The sequence below is a fragment of the Biomphalaria glabrata genome, chromosome 13, assembly GCF_947242115.1.
Source record: "Biomphalaria glabrata chromosome 13, xgBioGlab47.1, whole genome shotgun sequence".
NCBI lineage: Eukaryota > Metazoa > Mollusca > Gastropoda > Planorbidae > Biomphalaria > Biomphalaria glabrata.
Window position 1 is genome coordinate 33,526,021 of NC_074723.1, and position 17,405 is coordinate 33,543,425.

Here is a 17,405-nt window from a genome sequence, read left to right on the forward strand (position 1 = left end):
AATCACCTAATTAGAAACGAAGTTTAAGATTAGAAATAAAGAAGAAAAAAAAAAGAATGTAAACTGTCTTATCCCATTATATAATCATATAGATATGCCTAACTATATGTCACGTCGTCTGTGCTCACTTTGAGAACCCTTGGAATATTTCTTTTATTTATATCGTTCAATCATTGCGTACTATTTTTTATGCTTAAAGTGCTACACCAAAATGTTTCTACAAAATTTCTACAAAATTTACATGGATGTATTTCACCATCACCACACACTCAAGCGGCGCCCACAATATAAAGTAAATATTGCGAATTTTTTTTTATGTTTTTTTTCTACATCATCTGGGCAACGAAATTCGCTTTGCCTAGGGCCTTTAATTATCTAAGGCCGGCTCTGGTTTGTAATCAACGTACACCTAACCTAAATGAATGACTTAACTAAAATGACGAGCTCCTTGGCCGAAACTCCTAGTTTTCAGGTTCCTATATCCACCTCATCCCTTTACATATTGTTACGATTTATATTTCTCCTAATCAGGCGCTCTGTGAACACTGCCCAAGATAGCACATCAAACTCAGGACATGGCGAGAGTTTTAAAATAATGTGATTGTTTAATGTGTCACAAATAGCAGCCATTACTACACAATTTGCAACGCGGTAAACTGACTACAAATTTAGCACATTACATCGCCGTACTTTGTCTCTCTATCACTGGGGTTCTCAACCTGTGGTTCGCGACCCCCCTGGGGGTCGATTAACGATTTGCCAGGGGTCGCCTATGACCATCGAACAAAAATAGATTGTTTTTTTTTTGTTCAATTCTTCTATTGATGTTTGTGTGAAAAGGGGGGTGGGGTGTAAAAAGGGGTCGCCGACCTTAAAGGATTGAGAATCGCTGTGACTATCACATCCTAGAATCCTGTTGCTACACTCGAGGATTTACCGCACCCGGATTGAATCGTCGTCTCTGTTTTTCCTGGAGGATTTCAATCACGTTATCAGTCACGGGACTTGTTTACGTGAAACGTTTATGCCAGTACTGTCCCTTGTCCATCGACACAGTCTGCTGAAATGTATTACTGGCCTGTCTCATATGTGTCAGCTGATCGAAGACAATTAACCCTATAGCGTCGCTAAGACAGTGACAACGTAAGGTTAGTAAAAAAAAGTTATTCCGTTTCGCTTGTGTGTATGCCGCATGACCAGGTCAGGCGCTAGACTCAGTTGTCAAATTCTATTGGAGACGCAAGCACTGAAGGGCAATTCATAGATAAATGAAGCTTGCCTTATTGACACCACCGGGCCGTGTTAACATCGGAAAGTACATTTTGAAACTCATCATCCTCATTTGCCCCCTTGACTTTATTCCAAGTGGTGCTGTGACAGTTGAAGTAACAGAGTCCCTTGACTTTATTCCAAGTGGTGCTGTGACAGTTGAAGTAACCAGGTCCCTTCACTTTTTCCGGTCAGCAGCTGTTCTTAGCAGGATAATGTTGTGGGCTAATCTAATCTGACTTCGACTATGTATCAATTATTACTTAACATTAGCCACAGAACATTACAATTTGAATATAGTTGATAACAACCTTCAGTTCTATATATCTAATTACTATTCAACTGCTATTCAAAACACAACCTACTTTTAACATAACGCCATGTTGGTCCCTTGTTCGCCTAAGTCTACTACGTCATTAGTCTGTCTTACTACGTCATTACTTTTACCGTCGCTAAAACTATACACAATATATTTATCTAACAAAACTAACCTACTCTCTAAACTAGTACATTACAATAGCAAGAGAAAGAGGACGTTTAATTCTTTTATGTTATCTATCCAGCTTTTTTTCAAACGACCCTTTCTTCATGCTCCCTCCACTGTACCTTGAAAAATAACTAAATTTGAAGAAATTGTTACGATAATAATATGATTTCGTATAATGGGTACAGAACTTCCTTATGTTGACTGTTTGATACTCGAGTGTCCCCAACACCCAATCCCACAAGTTGCACGCAATTTTTTTTAGGTCTTAATGTCTAGACTAACCATTACTGCTTATTTTCAAGAAAACATTAAGAAACTGGAACAAACACAAAATAGAGCAGTGAGATTCATAAGAAACGAATATTCACATTTGACTAGAGTAACACCTTTTGTTAAATCACTTAATTTTTTGCGCCTTCAGGACAGAAGACGCAAAAGTAAAGTAGCAATTATACATAAAACACTGAACCATAATCTTCAAATACAAAAACAACATTTAATAAAGTACTCAGAAAGACACAAAAGATAAAGGTGCATTCCACGTTCCATATGCTAGGACAAATTTGTACAAACACTCCTTCTTCCCTAGTGCTATTAGAGCATGGAATGGGTTGCCTGAGCTTGCCAGGAAAACCAGTAACTTGGCAGAATTTAAGTCATTGGTTAATATGCATGACTGAATGCATGACGCGTAGGACGTAATCATCTTCTTCTTAGAAGTAACGTCTGTATTATATAAGATATAAGATATATATTTATATTTTGGCATAACACTTTGTCATCTTGTCTATGTATTTCTTTCTTTTAAAACTAAATCTCCTTAGCATGTGTAATATTCTAGTCTATAAAGATGAATTAATTTTCCATGGGTAAATATTTTGAAAATCTATATCTTTGAATACCAGAGCTCACATTATGTTCTGCAGTGACCAGGTATACAATTGCATTCTCTATGTTAAAACATTAGTTAACCCTTAACACGCGTGTGAAAGTTAAGCCTCTTAACATCAAAATTGTAATTCCATTTTGTATGCACTCATTGTAAAAAAGCTTAGCACTTTAAGGGTTAAGCGTGTCAATAATTCCCCCAGAAAAAATGTACACATTTTAAAAATGACTGCAAACAGTTATAGCAACTTTTTTTTTTTACTTTATTGATAATAATAATAAGGCTTGCCTTCAAGTACAAAGCTTAGTGCGGAATGCATTATTTCCCGTGGATACGTAGCCCTGAGCTGTGACCTACATAGAAAATGTTCACAGTTGCATCTTGCAAACCTAAGATCACAAAGCTAATTTTTTTTAATTAGCAACTCTTTGAAACTGGGACATTTTGTTTTATTTATAATTTTAAAACTACGATTTACACGTTCATTTATTGTTTTTTAACGAAGCCAATTGATCCGTCATGTCGAAGGAGACGTACTGGGTCGAATCATCTTTAACTTCACACAAGAATCCAACATCTCTACCGTTAGACACACAAGAGCTGTCCGCTAAGACCCAACCGTTCTGTTTCACGAAACTTTGGCAGTTCTGGCTTCCTTGAAAATTATCCGGCTGACCGATAAACCAAAGAGATGCAACTTGAGTTTGGCTGTATCGGTTAACCCAAGTCCCTTCTTTGTCTTCATCCGTGCCCCCTGTTACAACATATTGAAATTTCGATGCGTGACTTGATAAAAACGACTTGATAAAGTCACGCTCCACTGCTCCGTCGATTTCCGCCAGATAGCCTCCAACCATTCCACACATGGCCTGGCCGAAGCTTGGATAAAAGAAAAGCGATTCTTTTGACAAGAGATAGGTGCTGTCCCAAAGTTTTCTTGACTCTATGAAATATGCTTTCTTCACCAGTTCTAGAGGCGTTTTAGTAACTCGTTTAGAAAGAGACACAGGCTCGGGGATTTCTCTTTTTTTCTCGTCACCATATAAATACTGCACATTGGAATCTGTAATAAAAACAAGAGAAACAAATTTACTTTTAGAAAAGCAAAAAACATAGCTGATACGAAGTGTAATCATATCAATTAGTTTGGATCAATCATGTAATGAAATTTGTAATAGATGTAGACCAACATCAGTAAAACTGTGCCATTAGAATTTTCCAACTGTTTTTGTTTTAGCGCTATTTCATGCTTTTGGCTTTCTCAATGCGTTATGATTCTATCATTGGTCTGGACCAGTTGAGAAAATGGAGGGGGAGAGGGAGGGAAAAAAAACTGAGTGACTAGTACCTTAATAGCTTTTTAAAATCGTTTATAAAAAAAAAACAACAGGAAACTACAAGATTCCCAACTCATACCTCACGTTTCCACAAGCAGACGTACTAACCACTCAGCCAGTGAAAGATGTTAAAATAGAAGGTTATGTATAGAACCTATAGTTTGTTTCAAACTTATTATGAAGTGGAGACCTCTAAAAGGGACTAATTCAGCTTATATCACCACTTCAGTCAAGTACAATTTATTTCCCTTGTTCGAGATACCAAACAAAATTATTAATTAACTATCTGGTTAATCTAAAAAAAAAATAATTCTTGCTTTGTCAGATAAAAAGTAATTATGCAAAATTTCAGCTTCATCCTAAATTGGGTGTCCGAGAAATAACATGTACAAACCTTTTTACCTGACAGAACTGACATAAGCTTTGTACAAATATTACCAATGTTAAAATTCCTACATTTTTGTTTGAAGTAGACAATTTAAAGAGATCTATTGAACACATAGTTGGTGGATTTTTTGGGGAAATTGAAATATGACATGAATACAGAGCATTTTAACAAAGTTGTTGTTTCTCCTCTTTAACAGTTGACACTTTAGTTTGGGTTAACAAGCAGGGTGTCATGTGGCAAACTTAACGATCAACCATTTTTACTTTCCTAAACTAAATGTAAGTTGGGTGCACTAAGAAGCGCCGTTCTAATTCCGATATGCAAAATCCCACTCTTCACCGAGATTCGAGCCCTGGACCCCAGGCTCGTAAACCAAGCGCCTAATCCACTCAGCCTCAGCGCCTTCACATTTAAATGATAATCGAGAGATATTTAGCGTAGGTCTTTATTAGGCGCATTAATCGTACGGTTAGAAGACAACATAAAAGAATGGACGGGCCTGCTTTTGAAAGAGGTTCTAACTCAGGCCAAAGACTGAGAGAGGTGTAGACAGACGGTCGACGAGTCTCGCCTGGTGCCCCAACAGTCCAATTGACTAAAGAATAGGTAAAAGTAAAAAGGTCAAATCGTACGGTTACCTTCATGTTAGAAGAAAGATCTTGTAAGATTGTTTTTATGTCAGGAGATAAAAAAAACAACAAAAAAAAAACACACAAGATCCACTTCCTAAATACAACCAATGTCTGCACGTCTACGTAAGCTTGTGAAACTAAAGTAAAAATAAAATTCCGACCTTGTGATCTATGGGGCAGATTACTTAAGGGTCACCTGCTCCTATGGAACATGGTTAAAAAGGATGTCAAGTTACCAGCATAACGACCAACCGCGGTTACTTTTTCTTAACTAACATCAGGTACCTATTAGATCTGGGTGGATTCAGAAGCCGAAAATAATAATCTGAGTCTTTGCAAGGATTCGAACCCAGGACCCTCGGCAGTCAAGCGATTTAATGCTAAGCCACCAAGTTAAAATGCGACCCAGTAACCATGATGGCTTAGGAGGATCCTGGGAATAGCGAGGTCATGTTACCATAAGAAATCTTTGCCAGCATGGTTACTTGCCCCTAAGTTAAGTAGTGACTGAGCGTCGAATGAGATAAGTAAGATATGTGAGATAAATGAGATAAATGAGATAAGTGAGATAGATGAGATAAATTAAACATATGAGATAAATGAGATAGATGAGAAAAATGAGATATGTGAGATAAATGAGATAAGTGAGAAAGAGGAGATAAATGAGATAAGTAAGATAAATGAGATATGTAAAAAAAGAGAGATAAATGACATAAATGGGATACATGAGATAGATGAGATAAATGAGATGCGTGAGATAGTTGAGATAAATGAGCTAAATGAGATAAATGAGATATGTTAGATAAATGAGATAGATGAGATAAATGAAATAAGTGAGATAAGTGAGATAGATGAGATAAATAAGATATGTGAGATAGATGAGATAAATAAGATATGTGAGATAGATGAGATAAACGAGATATGCGAGATAAATGAGATAAACGAGATACGTGAGAGAGATGAGATAAACGAGATATGTGAGATATGTGAGATTAATGAGATATGTGAGATAAATGAGATATGTGAGATAAATGAGCTAAATGAGATACATGAGATATGTCAGATAAGTGAGATAAATGAGATAAATGAGATAAATGAGATAAATGAGATAAATGAGATAAATGAGATAAATGAGATATGTGAGATAGATGAGATAAATGAGATAGATGAGATAAATGAGATATGTGAGATACGTGAGATAGATGACATAAATGAGATATGTGAGATTAATGAGATAAGTGAGATAAATGAGGTAAGTGAGATAAATGAGATTCTATCTCGCCTCTACCTCTCTGTTTTTTATCATCTTCGTCTTTCTTCTTTTTTCCTTCTCTCTATCTCTCTCTTTTTTACCGTTCTCTCTTTATCCTTCTCTCTTTCTCTCTCTTTTCTTTCTCATTCTCTCTATCTGTCTCTTGCTAGCTTTGTCTCTTTCTTTTTCTGTCACTCTTTCTCTTTCTGTCTCTCTTTCTCTTTCTAACATTCTCTTTCTCTCCCTTTATCTTTCTCTCCTTTCTCTTTTTATATTTATATTTATTTCTCTCTCTTTCTTTTTGTGTCTGTATGTATTTCAATTTCTCTCACTTTCTCTCTCTTTTGTTTCTATATTTCTCTCTTTGTTTTTATCTGTTTCGTTCTCTTTTTTCTCTAAATATTTCTCTTTCTCTTTTACTTTTCTGTCTGTTTATCTCTCTCTCTATTTTTTCATTCTCTGTTATTCTATTCATGTTTCTCTCTCTCTCTCTCTCTCTCTCTCGAGCTCGCTCTCTATCTTTCTACATTTTTTCCTCTTTCTCTTTCTCCCTCTCTCTTTTTTTCTCTTTCTTTCTGACTCTCTCTCTCTTATCCTCAAAACATTACCTACCTTTGACTACAAAGCAGCAATGACCAGAGAGAAATATGAGCAACATCCATGACTTTAACATCATTTTTGTTCCGACAGTTAGTTGTAATACTGAGTCACAATGTACAGCATATAAAATATGTGTATTTATACAACACCATGTGTCACAATCACGTTGGCGGATCACTTTGCCTACTTTCATTAAATTCTGTAAGTCATTTGTAACTGATGTAAAGCAAATGAATATTATACAAGAGGACTACACAAAAATACTATAGAAGAGTTCTATACAAAAATACAATACGAAAGTGATATAAAATGCAATAAAAAAGATGAAAATAAATATTATTATAAATGCTTCTTTGAAAAGTACAAACAAAAATGTTTATGTTCTAAAATTGCAGAAATTACTTCGATAGAAAAAAAGAGACTGTAGCAATGTGCTAACTAAGTTGAGCAAGTATATCAGGGGATTAAAATCAGTAAAGTTATTTGCTCTTTTGGCTGATTTCAGCAATCTGTTTCATACTCCTAAGGTTTTATGGGGAAAACGAAGTTAGAAATGTACCTCTATTTAAGTGTATTCGTGCGTGTTTAACTACACTATGCTTCTTGTGTTTATTTTTTTTTTTTTTTTTTTTTTTTGTGTTAATTTAAGTTTAATTATTATGGCGTAAGTTTTATAAATTCCTTCCTGGCTCTCAGTAATATGTCACTGCCCCCCCCTCCCCATAAATGAGTTTAATGAAGACCAAATGGAGTCTCCCTGAATGTACTAACGCATCATTTAAATGTAGGTTCTAGCTTCTAAAAACGTCACCCTAAAACACCATGACTGTCATACGCTCGTGCTACGCCCCTGGGTTAGTCTTGTGATGCCCACTGAGCTTAGAAGTGTTATTTTATATAATGAGTTTTCACCTTCTGGCGGTGTAGTCTGTTAGATCAGGGGTTCTCAACCTGTGAGTAACGACCCCCTTTGGGGGTCGATTGACGATTTGCCAGGGGTCGCCTAAGACCATCGAAAATATGGATTGTTTTGTCTATTCTTCTATTGCTGTGTGTGTGTGTGTGAGGGTGGGGCGGGGTCAAGGCAAAGTGAGGGATTGTAAAAAGGGGTCGCCGAGCTTAAAGGGTTGAGAACCGCTGTGTTAGATGTTAGATCAATGTAAAACAAAGCAACTACATCCTGTCAATGACGAAAAGGATAAAGGTGTGTATTGAAGCCTACTTTATACTGCGTACTTTTAAAGATTAAAAGGCCACACTATTTGGGGAGAGGTGCTTTATTTAAAGATTGTGTATTCTCTGTGTGTGTTTTGTGGGCTTTATTACGCAAGCAGACGAGAGGGCTACAGGTGTGTGGCTTAAGAAGTGTTTGTGTAACCTTGATATAAGCGGTGTCAGGCAGAGGCGTAGTGACATGAGGGGCGAGAGGGCAGGATGCCTCGGGCGCCACCATCAGGGGGCGTTACACGCAGCCTATATTTTTATGTGATGTTCATGGAAAATGGGGGGGGGGTCGGCGATAAAATACCTTTTACTAAGGCGCACATTTTGCTCACTACACCTTTGGTGTCAAGAGTTTGATTATGTAATATTAGATATTAAAATGTCTAGGTAACATGGTATCCTTTTAATGACTTCTTCTTCTTCTTCTTCGTTCTCATTTTTATGTTGGAGTGTTCAGATAACTAGACCAATATATGAGATGAACTGCGCAGTGGTTTCCAAATCAGGGAGATCTCCATATAGTTTTCTTTCTATTGGGTCTCATGGTAAAGAGAACAGTTTTGGAGGACATGGTCGGCATTTTCTGGTGACACTCCACATGGGCAGATTTAACTGGCTCCACTTTTGAGCTTCCGGTGCATATGTTGTCGCATTCTGTTGTGTCCGGTTCTGAGTCGAAAGATTAGACGTTGGTCTTGTCGGGATAGCTTATAAAGAGCGTCATCTTTCTTGTGATTTGGATGGGAGCTCGTCCATTTGTTATTGTTATTATTTTAATGACACTAGGTGAGTGTTAATACTTGATTATACAAGTCGAAATGTTCAGCCTAACAGACACAATCATTTCTTCTCTTCTCCCAATCTCTTTCTCAGTCTCTCTCTATCTCCATTCCTCTCTCTCTCTCTCTCTCTCTCTCTCATTCTCTTTCTTTCTTTCACTGTTTCCCTCTCTATGTGATTTTTTTCTCTTTTCCTTTCTCTCTCTCTCTTTTTTCATCTCTCTCAACTTCCCTCTCTCTTTTCCCCCTCTCACTTTCCCTCCTCTTTCTTCCTCTCTCTCTCTTTTTCTTTCTCTCTTTCATCTCTCTCTCTCTCTTTTCCCCTCTCTGTCTCTTTCTCTCTTATCCTCGCTTTTCTCCTCTCTTTTCCTCTCTTTTTTCTTCTCTCTTTTAATCTTTCTATTTTCTCTTTTTTCTTTTATCTTTTCCTCTCTCTCTCTTTTCCTCTTTCTCTCTTTTTCTCTCTTTCCCTCTCTTATTTCCTGTCTCTCTTTTCTCTCTTTTCATTTCTCTCTTTTCCTTTCCCTCCCTTTCCTCTTTATATCTTTTTCTTTCTTTCTCTTTTTATCTCGCTTTTCCCCTCTCTCTACCCCTCTCTCTTTTCTTCTCTCTTTTCATCTCTCTCTTTTCTCTCTTTCTCTCTATTCCTCCCTTTCCCCTCTCTTTTCCTCTCTCTCTTTTCTTATATATCGATCTCCTCCATACACTTTCACCCCCTTTCTCTTTCTATCTCTTCTCGAGCTTAACTTCTTTGTCTGTATTTAAAACATGTAATCGCACATTACGTTTAGTCGGATCAACTTCTAATGTATTGAGACTTTTCTTTGTGTGTGAGTCATCTTTGAAACTCCGAAAATTGTACATTTTTACATACTTGTGAACTATTAACAGACTTTTAAAATGTGAAGCATAACAAACAAAACATTGTGTATTCAAAAAGTAAGCCTTTCTATCTTCTTACAAAACAAAAGCTTTGCATCACTCAAGTAAGAAAGAAGCGAGACATATCCTGTTACTAAATTCATGAATAAACGATCTCAGCATTACATCATTCCTAAGGAATATTAAACCTACTTTTGTTTAGCGACTAGGCATGTCAATTCTACTGATTGCTTTTTAATCTTTTTTGATGTCTTGTTTTATGCCGTGAATGTCTGTTAAAACCAAATCCTATATAAGGGAGACTTAAGCATTCTGTACATGGACTTTACATAAAACGTTTTACAATGAAGACCTTGGTTTGTACAGTGTGCCTTTTACTGCTTTCTGTAGCACGTAAGTCTCTGTATAGATTTTTAATTGTACTGGCTTAGATTGTGTGTTTATTATGTTGCTATATTTAACTCATCCAAAGGGCGAGCCCGAAAACATCCAAGGGACACAACTATTAAATATCTACTTGTCTGGCCTTTAATTAGGTTTATTACAAAGCTTATATCAACTAACACTGTCTGTCTCATAAAATAAGCGCACATCCATTCTCGGTTGAAGCTTAAACTTCATACAATTATTCATTGACATAGAGAAAACATGAATTTATTTAAGAATGTAACTAATTAGAAAACTAATTACTGGTAATTCCTTATTCATAATTCATTTAATAGGAACAACTGAAACTAATACCCCAGTGACCACGGAAGTCTAAATATGTTGGGTTTAGTCCCCTTAAATAATTGTTAACGCTATTTCTCCCTTACGTATTCGCCGATCAAGTTGATAATTTTAATAATTATTTATTGTACCTAACATAAACAAAATAAGCAAGTAGACAATTATATATTGGTAATTAATTATTGTGTTTGATAAAGGGTAAAGGAAATAAATTGAGACAGTGAGGTGTTTATTTCTTCTTCTTCTTCTTCTTCTTGAAACTGTCAGATAGAGTTGAGCCTTCAGCTCTTGGAACTCTAAGCCAGCAAAAGTGAACAAGAGCTCCCTCTCACTGGCCTGAAAATGAACAGTGTACACTGTTCTGTCTGACGGATGGGTCAGACTCGCGGCAAGAGGCCGCGTACACTAAGACCCCCGCCATTTTCCTTTTCTATACCAGGCTAACCGTGCAGGACACGCCATTTATGTAACAGCCCCTTGAGGGACAGCGCCTGGATTTTGACAAGGTTGTGGGAGCTTTTTTACAACTCCGCACAGTGCAATGAGGATGCTCTCGCACCCTCTTAGGCACCCCCACGGGAGTCTTATTTTGATACCCTTTAGCCTAATCGTTTCCACTTACGATCATTCCACTCGAGCGCCACTATGAGGCAGGGTAGCCCGGGAGGTGTTCATAAAAGAACAGGACTAGGATTTTGAAACGTAGCGAAAGTATACACCGAAGACTTCTGGCAGTTGTATAGGAAGGTCGGATTTATTTTCTGAAGTAGATATTTAGATAATACGACATTCGACGGTTCCCTTTATTAAGTATTAAACTTCTTGTGTGACATCGTTCATAAGCGTCGGATAAAACTATTTTTAGATAACTATAAATCTATCTATTTTTATAAGCAGTCCGCTGGGATAGTGGTCGCTGTATCGACATGAGGAGGCTTGAGCCCTCGAAAGTTTGAATTTAAGTCGTAATTTTTAAAAAATAAAATACATTCAAAGGCGATCACGTTAACATTAACAGAAATACACCTTTCTTTCTCACCCCCCTATCTTTTCCCAACTGGTTCTGACAAGTGACAGGATCATAGCGCATTCAGAAATCTAAATGATTGAAATATTGCTAAACAAAAATTGTTAAAAATATACCTATTCACTGTCAGTGGAAGGTATGGCAAGAATGAATGTTACTTTGATTTTTTTTATATTTTGGTATGATTGTTATATCCACGTGTGGTGAACTGAGTGATAAAGTCTTCGTTGAATGTAAGAGAGAGTGCGTTAGCTAGTGAGGTCTTGCTCCCGGTCCAGGAAGGTTGGATAGTCGATTCCTGTACTGGTGTTTTTTTTTATTAAATATTTATTGAAGTTGATTCATTGTTTGTGCTCTATTGGATATTATTAAAGTATTAAAGTATCATTGTTATTTCAAGGAAAGTATTATTGTTATTCATAGAGTTGAAGTTTATTAATAATAATTAATTGTAAGTAATCAAGTAACCCCCTAGTGAGCCAAGACAAGAAAAGCATATAAGTTGAACCCTGACATCTAAGGCTTCGTCCGGGCAGGTACCGTGTCTGTTGTACCTTACCATTTTTTCGTCACCTTGAAGAAGTCTATAAGAAAATAAAGTATAAGCAACACAAAAAAAAGAAAAAGGATACCGACAATTCTGGAGGCTTCGTCCGCTCAGGGACAGTAATTATTGTACTTGTCATTTGAATAATAAAGTTGGATGCAAAGCAATCTATATTTGTATGTGTGTCACATAATAAGTGTTTATAGTATGGAGTACACTGAGAACATGGAGGAACGGTCAAGATTTTTTCCCCCTCTACAAGTACAAGATTTATTGTTGTTGGTCTAGGTCAGCGGTTCTCAACCTTTTATGCTCGGCGACTCCTTTTTACAATCCTCCACTCTGCCTCGACCCCCACCCACACACACATAGAGCAATAGAAGAATAGACAATAACAATCCATATTTTCGATGGTCTTAGGCGACCCCTGGCAAATCGTCAATCGACCCCCTCTAGGGGGTCGCGATCCACAGGTTGAGAACCCCTGGTCTATATCTATTATAAATTTAATTACATGACTGATGCAGGCTAATTGATTTAATTACACATTATATTAAGCATTATGTTTTTTTCTGTTTTTTTTTCTTTTTTAGACTCACAACAAATTAATTGTTCTTGGGCACTAAACAATTTTAGAAAAGCATACTTCAAGGCCTCATCCTGTTTCAACAACACCACCTACCTTCTATCCAAAGAAGATATTTTCTATTATCCGAGTTTCGGCCAAGCGATGTGTGCGCTCGCCGGAGGCTACCTGGCTGAAATAAACACGAAACAGGAGCTGGATTATGTTAAAAATTTCGTAGCAAGCCAGGGCTTTGGCTTTTGGGCCGTCATGCTTGGCGGCACCGATGAAGTCCAGGAAGGCAAGTGGGTCAATCGGTACAGTGGGACCCCAGTGGTTCCTTTTTGGTACCGCACAGAGCCTGATGATACAATTCACCAGCAGAACTGCCAGTGTATGTTCAAGCCTTATTCCTGGGAACTCGGAGACATTGCCTGCGTTTATAACAGCAAACAGGATGTAGGCTTCCTCTGCGAAGTCGAGAGTGTAAACTGACTTCTTCGATTTTCATTTTTCTTAACTTGTAATCAAACGTATCTTTAATTAAACAATATTCAAAGTTCTTTTATACTATAAACTAAAATATATGTGAAAATGTCATATAATCTTAGTGCTTTTATTACTGTATAACAATTAATGCCTAGACCAGTGTTTCACACATTTTCAACTAATGTATAGCCTCATAAATAATTTTCCTAATTCTGAGTAGTAAAGGTAAAAGTAATCTTCCCCTTTCTGAGTAGCACTAGTAAAATAGAAGGTTATTAATGAAAATAATAAAAAAATATAAAGTGTTAATAAAAATAACTGTAACATTATAAATGGTATTCATTTGCATCAGCGAGAAGGAGAAGCGTAGTTAATGAGTTGCAATGCGTACCCCTTTTATACTCTTCTCGTAACCCTGGGGGTGCGCGTACCCCGCTTTGGGAAACCCTGATCTAGAATAATGAAGCTGTTAATGATAATTAAAAAGAATTGTAGTTTCTTTAATGTAACCATGTTTTCAGAATATACCTACGAATGATTACTCAATAAGTGTTACACTCAAATGAATGTGTCCTTTGAAAAAAAAAATTTAAAAAATTTAGGAGAGTGATTTTACTAAATGTGTAAATTAGTCACAATCTAATGTGTTACTACGCCAGCACTTTCGGAGTTAAGGACTTGAGTATAACTTAATTTGCATTCTATAACCTCCTTTTGTAGAAACAGAATATGACTAAAAAATTCAAATTTCCCTTTATTTCGCATTATGTAGTTCTATGTATTGCATACATTCTCTCAAACCGTCTCAGCCATCGGCAATCTACTGTCAGGAATCTGTTTTCTGCCTTCTTGGTTATAAGGAAATGCATTTTATTTAGAATGGGCGTGCATCACTAGATACCCATTTAGTACGCTTTAACGTTGCGAGAGTGTGGAACTGGTTGTTAATGGATACCAATGAGCCAACATGGTAGCAAGATCGGCCTCCTGTTGGAGTACCTAAGAACATTGTTTATTGCACTGGGCGGGGATTGAACAAGAAAACCAACATCCTTATCAGGATCAGGGGCGGACTGACTATATAGGCATTTGGTCAAATGACCACTGGGCCGGTACTGAAATGGGCCGGTAGGACCACCTAAAGGTCCACATGAATTCCACTAAGGTACGCATTAAATTGTTTTAAAAATGTATACTATTTTCATATATAAGAGGCTATATAAGCGTCATGTTAAAAACATCTTTTGCAGACTACAGTGCAGTACTAAATTAATCTAACACATTTTCAAAAATAGTGTAATAGAGCTATTAGTAGGGCCTACAAACATAGCAATAAAAAGCGACAAACGGCCTATATTTCTTGTAAAGATTTACAGCATGCAAACAGTTATAGACACATTATAAAAAATAACATAATGATTTTGAGAACTGATATGCCTATAATTGGAGGCCCATCATATGATGTGCATATGTATATAAATGCATGGGCGATTCGGACAAAGAGTCCGCCCCTGGTTCATCCCTTTCTCTCCACCTTTGTTTCTCCCATGTGCTTGTATGTTTCGGAGGCTTTATTTCGGCCTTGTAATCGGGTCATGTGACCAGTGACATTCAAGCCCGCAAACACAACCAACCAAAGAAATCATTTTAAAGGAATTTGTATGGTTGAGAATAGTTTGCGTCTAGTCCTGTTCTAGGCGGAGTAATCAAGTTAAAAGATCAATAGTGGTCGTTATCTCACTATAATAAATCACAATTTTTTTCTTTTGAAATATACTGTAGCTAATAGTGCCACCATATGTATGTAACATGTACGCCAGTTTAAAAAATTAAAGGAAAATAAAATAAAATAAAATGGAGACAAACTTTGGCTAGAAAGCAGATTTTTTAAAGCGTGTCTACCTTTTCTATTGTACAAATTTTGAAAATTGATATCAAAACTATGTCTAGAAACATTAAATTCAGCTACAACAAAACGTCGATATCTTATTTGTAAAACGTGCAAAATCTGTTTACATTCTATTGCATTCAAAGGTGTTATGTATATCTATGTATTTATTTTATGAATATGTTTTTTTTTTTTAATTTTGTCATTTTTTGTTGTAGATTTGTTGGGGTTTATTTTGTTAAAATAAATTCTGAAATATGATAGAAGTTGTCTTATTTTCTTGTTACACTCTTGTGGAACCAAAACGAGACTGTAAAGAACAAAAAGAGACACTCTATAAGACTGTTCCAAACTTCAAAGTGTATACTCTCAGTCTGATTCAAGTCCATTTGCAGTGCACATTGTATGTGTGCCCTTAGTAGAAAACGTAGCTGCTGATAATTTTACTAGTGGGACATATTTTGCAGTCTAGCTGATAAGCCTGAAACAAATATAAAAATATGAAAATAAATAATTAATTTGATTAGCTACGGGGTGGGAAATTTTTTTTCCATCGAGGGCCGCATTGAACAAATTTTGGGAATAAGGGTCGCTCAAATGTATATGTAATTACAAATCAGAACAATACGCTAGCTAACTGTTTTATACATTTAAATTTCATTTTATTTTTAAACATTTCCAATTGAAAATTTACAACAAGAGCCATTTCTGAAACTAATTTTACGAAAAAAAGAAATAAAATTTTGCTATAGTCTTTTTAATCAAAACATTTCACCATATTAGTACTTAATGTTAAGTATTAAACTGTTTACATTCGGACATAATGTTCCGGAACTGTGGAACTAGCTTATTAGTTGTTATCCCAGGGACTGCTGTCAAGTTACCGTCTGTCAGCATCGACCTGCTGTAATTACTTTATTTTCAGTAGAGGAAACACAGCATAGTTCATAGATGTATTAGGACCCATAATGTGAAAGGTTAGCAGCAAGGGTTTTTTAAAGTGTGGAAATAAAACTGAACTGAATGGAACTTCTCTTTTAGGTCATAATTTGTTTGGAGGTATGTCCTATGGAGCTGCATCAACTTCTACACAAAACGGTAAGCAGAGGGTATTGAAAACGTGTTCCAAACTCTTGATGTTTTAAAATTTGCTTTCGAATTCACAATCAAGGAATCCAAAAAAGTCTTGTACTTCTCATCCAGTTTAACCTTTCAACAAAGAAAAATGACAAAAACCACTTGCTTGCCTTTATTATTATTATAGCTTTTATATAGCGCTACCTTCATGCTTATAGCATGCTCAGAGCGCTTTTGGTCCAATCTTAGTTGTGGACCAGTGGGGGGAGGGGGTATCTAGGAGTTGGTTTTCCGTGCTGCCTTTAGGCGCTCAGAAAACACAACTTTGCCCGAATCGGGTGTCGAACCTCGAGCCCCCTTCTAGGTAGCCAAGACAAGCCTTGAGAAATGGGATAGCTTTGTTTTAACAGATGTACATGCACATACATTTCATGTGGAAACAACCTACTGCAATCCTCCCGATGTAAAAAGTGAGGCCTGTCTTCCACTCTTCATTAGAAATATTCATCACAGTCCAAGTAACATAGTTTCCTCCTTGAGATATTTTCTTCTCAATACCATGCTGCCTATGCTAGACCAGCGGATACCATTGTGTATGTTTTGTTTCCAAATCTTTATGTACTTTTAGGAACTATCTGTGGTTAATACCTTTAGCTCTGATAAGTTTCATTACTGATACAATTTGCCCAATAATATGTTTGATATTTAATGCAGTTTTGCGCAAAACTTTCCCGTTGTAAGAGCTCATGTTTGGGATATTGTTCTATTTTTCTCAGTCAAAGCAAGGGCTCCATCAGTTGTTATACATGCAGAGGCAACCCAACACTTTCAACACAGTTCTTCACAACATTGAATAAATACTATAAAATTTAAAGTTTATGTCTTTGAATGTTTGGATTGCTAATAAGAAAGATCTTCTTTTGCTTTAAACTTTCCTGAATGGAATGTTGAGACAATGTTTCTTTTGTCTATTCCTCATAAGTATTAAGAATCAGAACTTTCTAAAATTTATATACATATTTAGAATTATTTATTCTTAAATATACTTGCATTATATATATATATATATATATATATATATATATATATATATATATATATATATATATATATATATATATATATATATATATATATATAAACTTGTGGGAATACCTGATTTCTGTAGGCGGGCCGCATAAAAGACTTTGACGGGTCGCATATGGCCCGCGGGTCGTAATTGGCCAACCCCTGGATTAGCCTATTTTGTTGTTGTAACCCTACATTGGCTCTTCAGGTGCGTACTAACGTTCGGTATCGGAAAGAAAACAATGTGAATATAAGGAGAAAGAGTTAACATTGGTC

The 17,405-nt window shown here is 36.3% G+C and overlaps 2 protein-coding genes across 2 annotated transcripts; one reads left to right on the top strand and one right to left on the bottom strand.

Annotated features, from left to right (window-relative positions):
• Positions 1–3,079: 3,079 nt before the first annotated feature.
• Positions 3,080–7,020, bottom strand: LOC129922491 (uncharacterized). The gene is made up of 2 exons (XM_056008917.1): positions 6,867–7,020; positions 3,080–3,708 (listed from the first exon to the last, which is right to left on the bottom strand). The coding sequence occupies exons 1-2, from the start codon at positions 6,928–6,930 to the stop codon at positions 3,128–3,130; spliced, it is 645 nt and encodes a 214-aa protein (XP_055864892.1). The 5' UTR covers positions 6,931–7,020; the 3' UTR covers positions 3,080–3,127.
• A 3,019-nt stretch (positions 7,021–10,039) lies between these two features.
• Positions 10,040–15,230, top strand: LOC106077847 (uncharacterized). Its single transcript, XM_013238548.2, has 2 exons — positions 10,040–10,132; positions 12,636–15,230. The coding sequence occupies exons 1-2, from the start codon at positions 10,084–10,086 to the stop codon at positions 13,100–13,102; spliced, it is 516 nt and encodes a 171-aa protein (XP_013094002.2). The 5' UTR covers positions 10,040–10,083; the 3' UTR covers positions 13,103–15,230.
• The last annotated feature ends 2,175 nt before the right edge of the window (positions 15,231–17,405 follow it).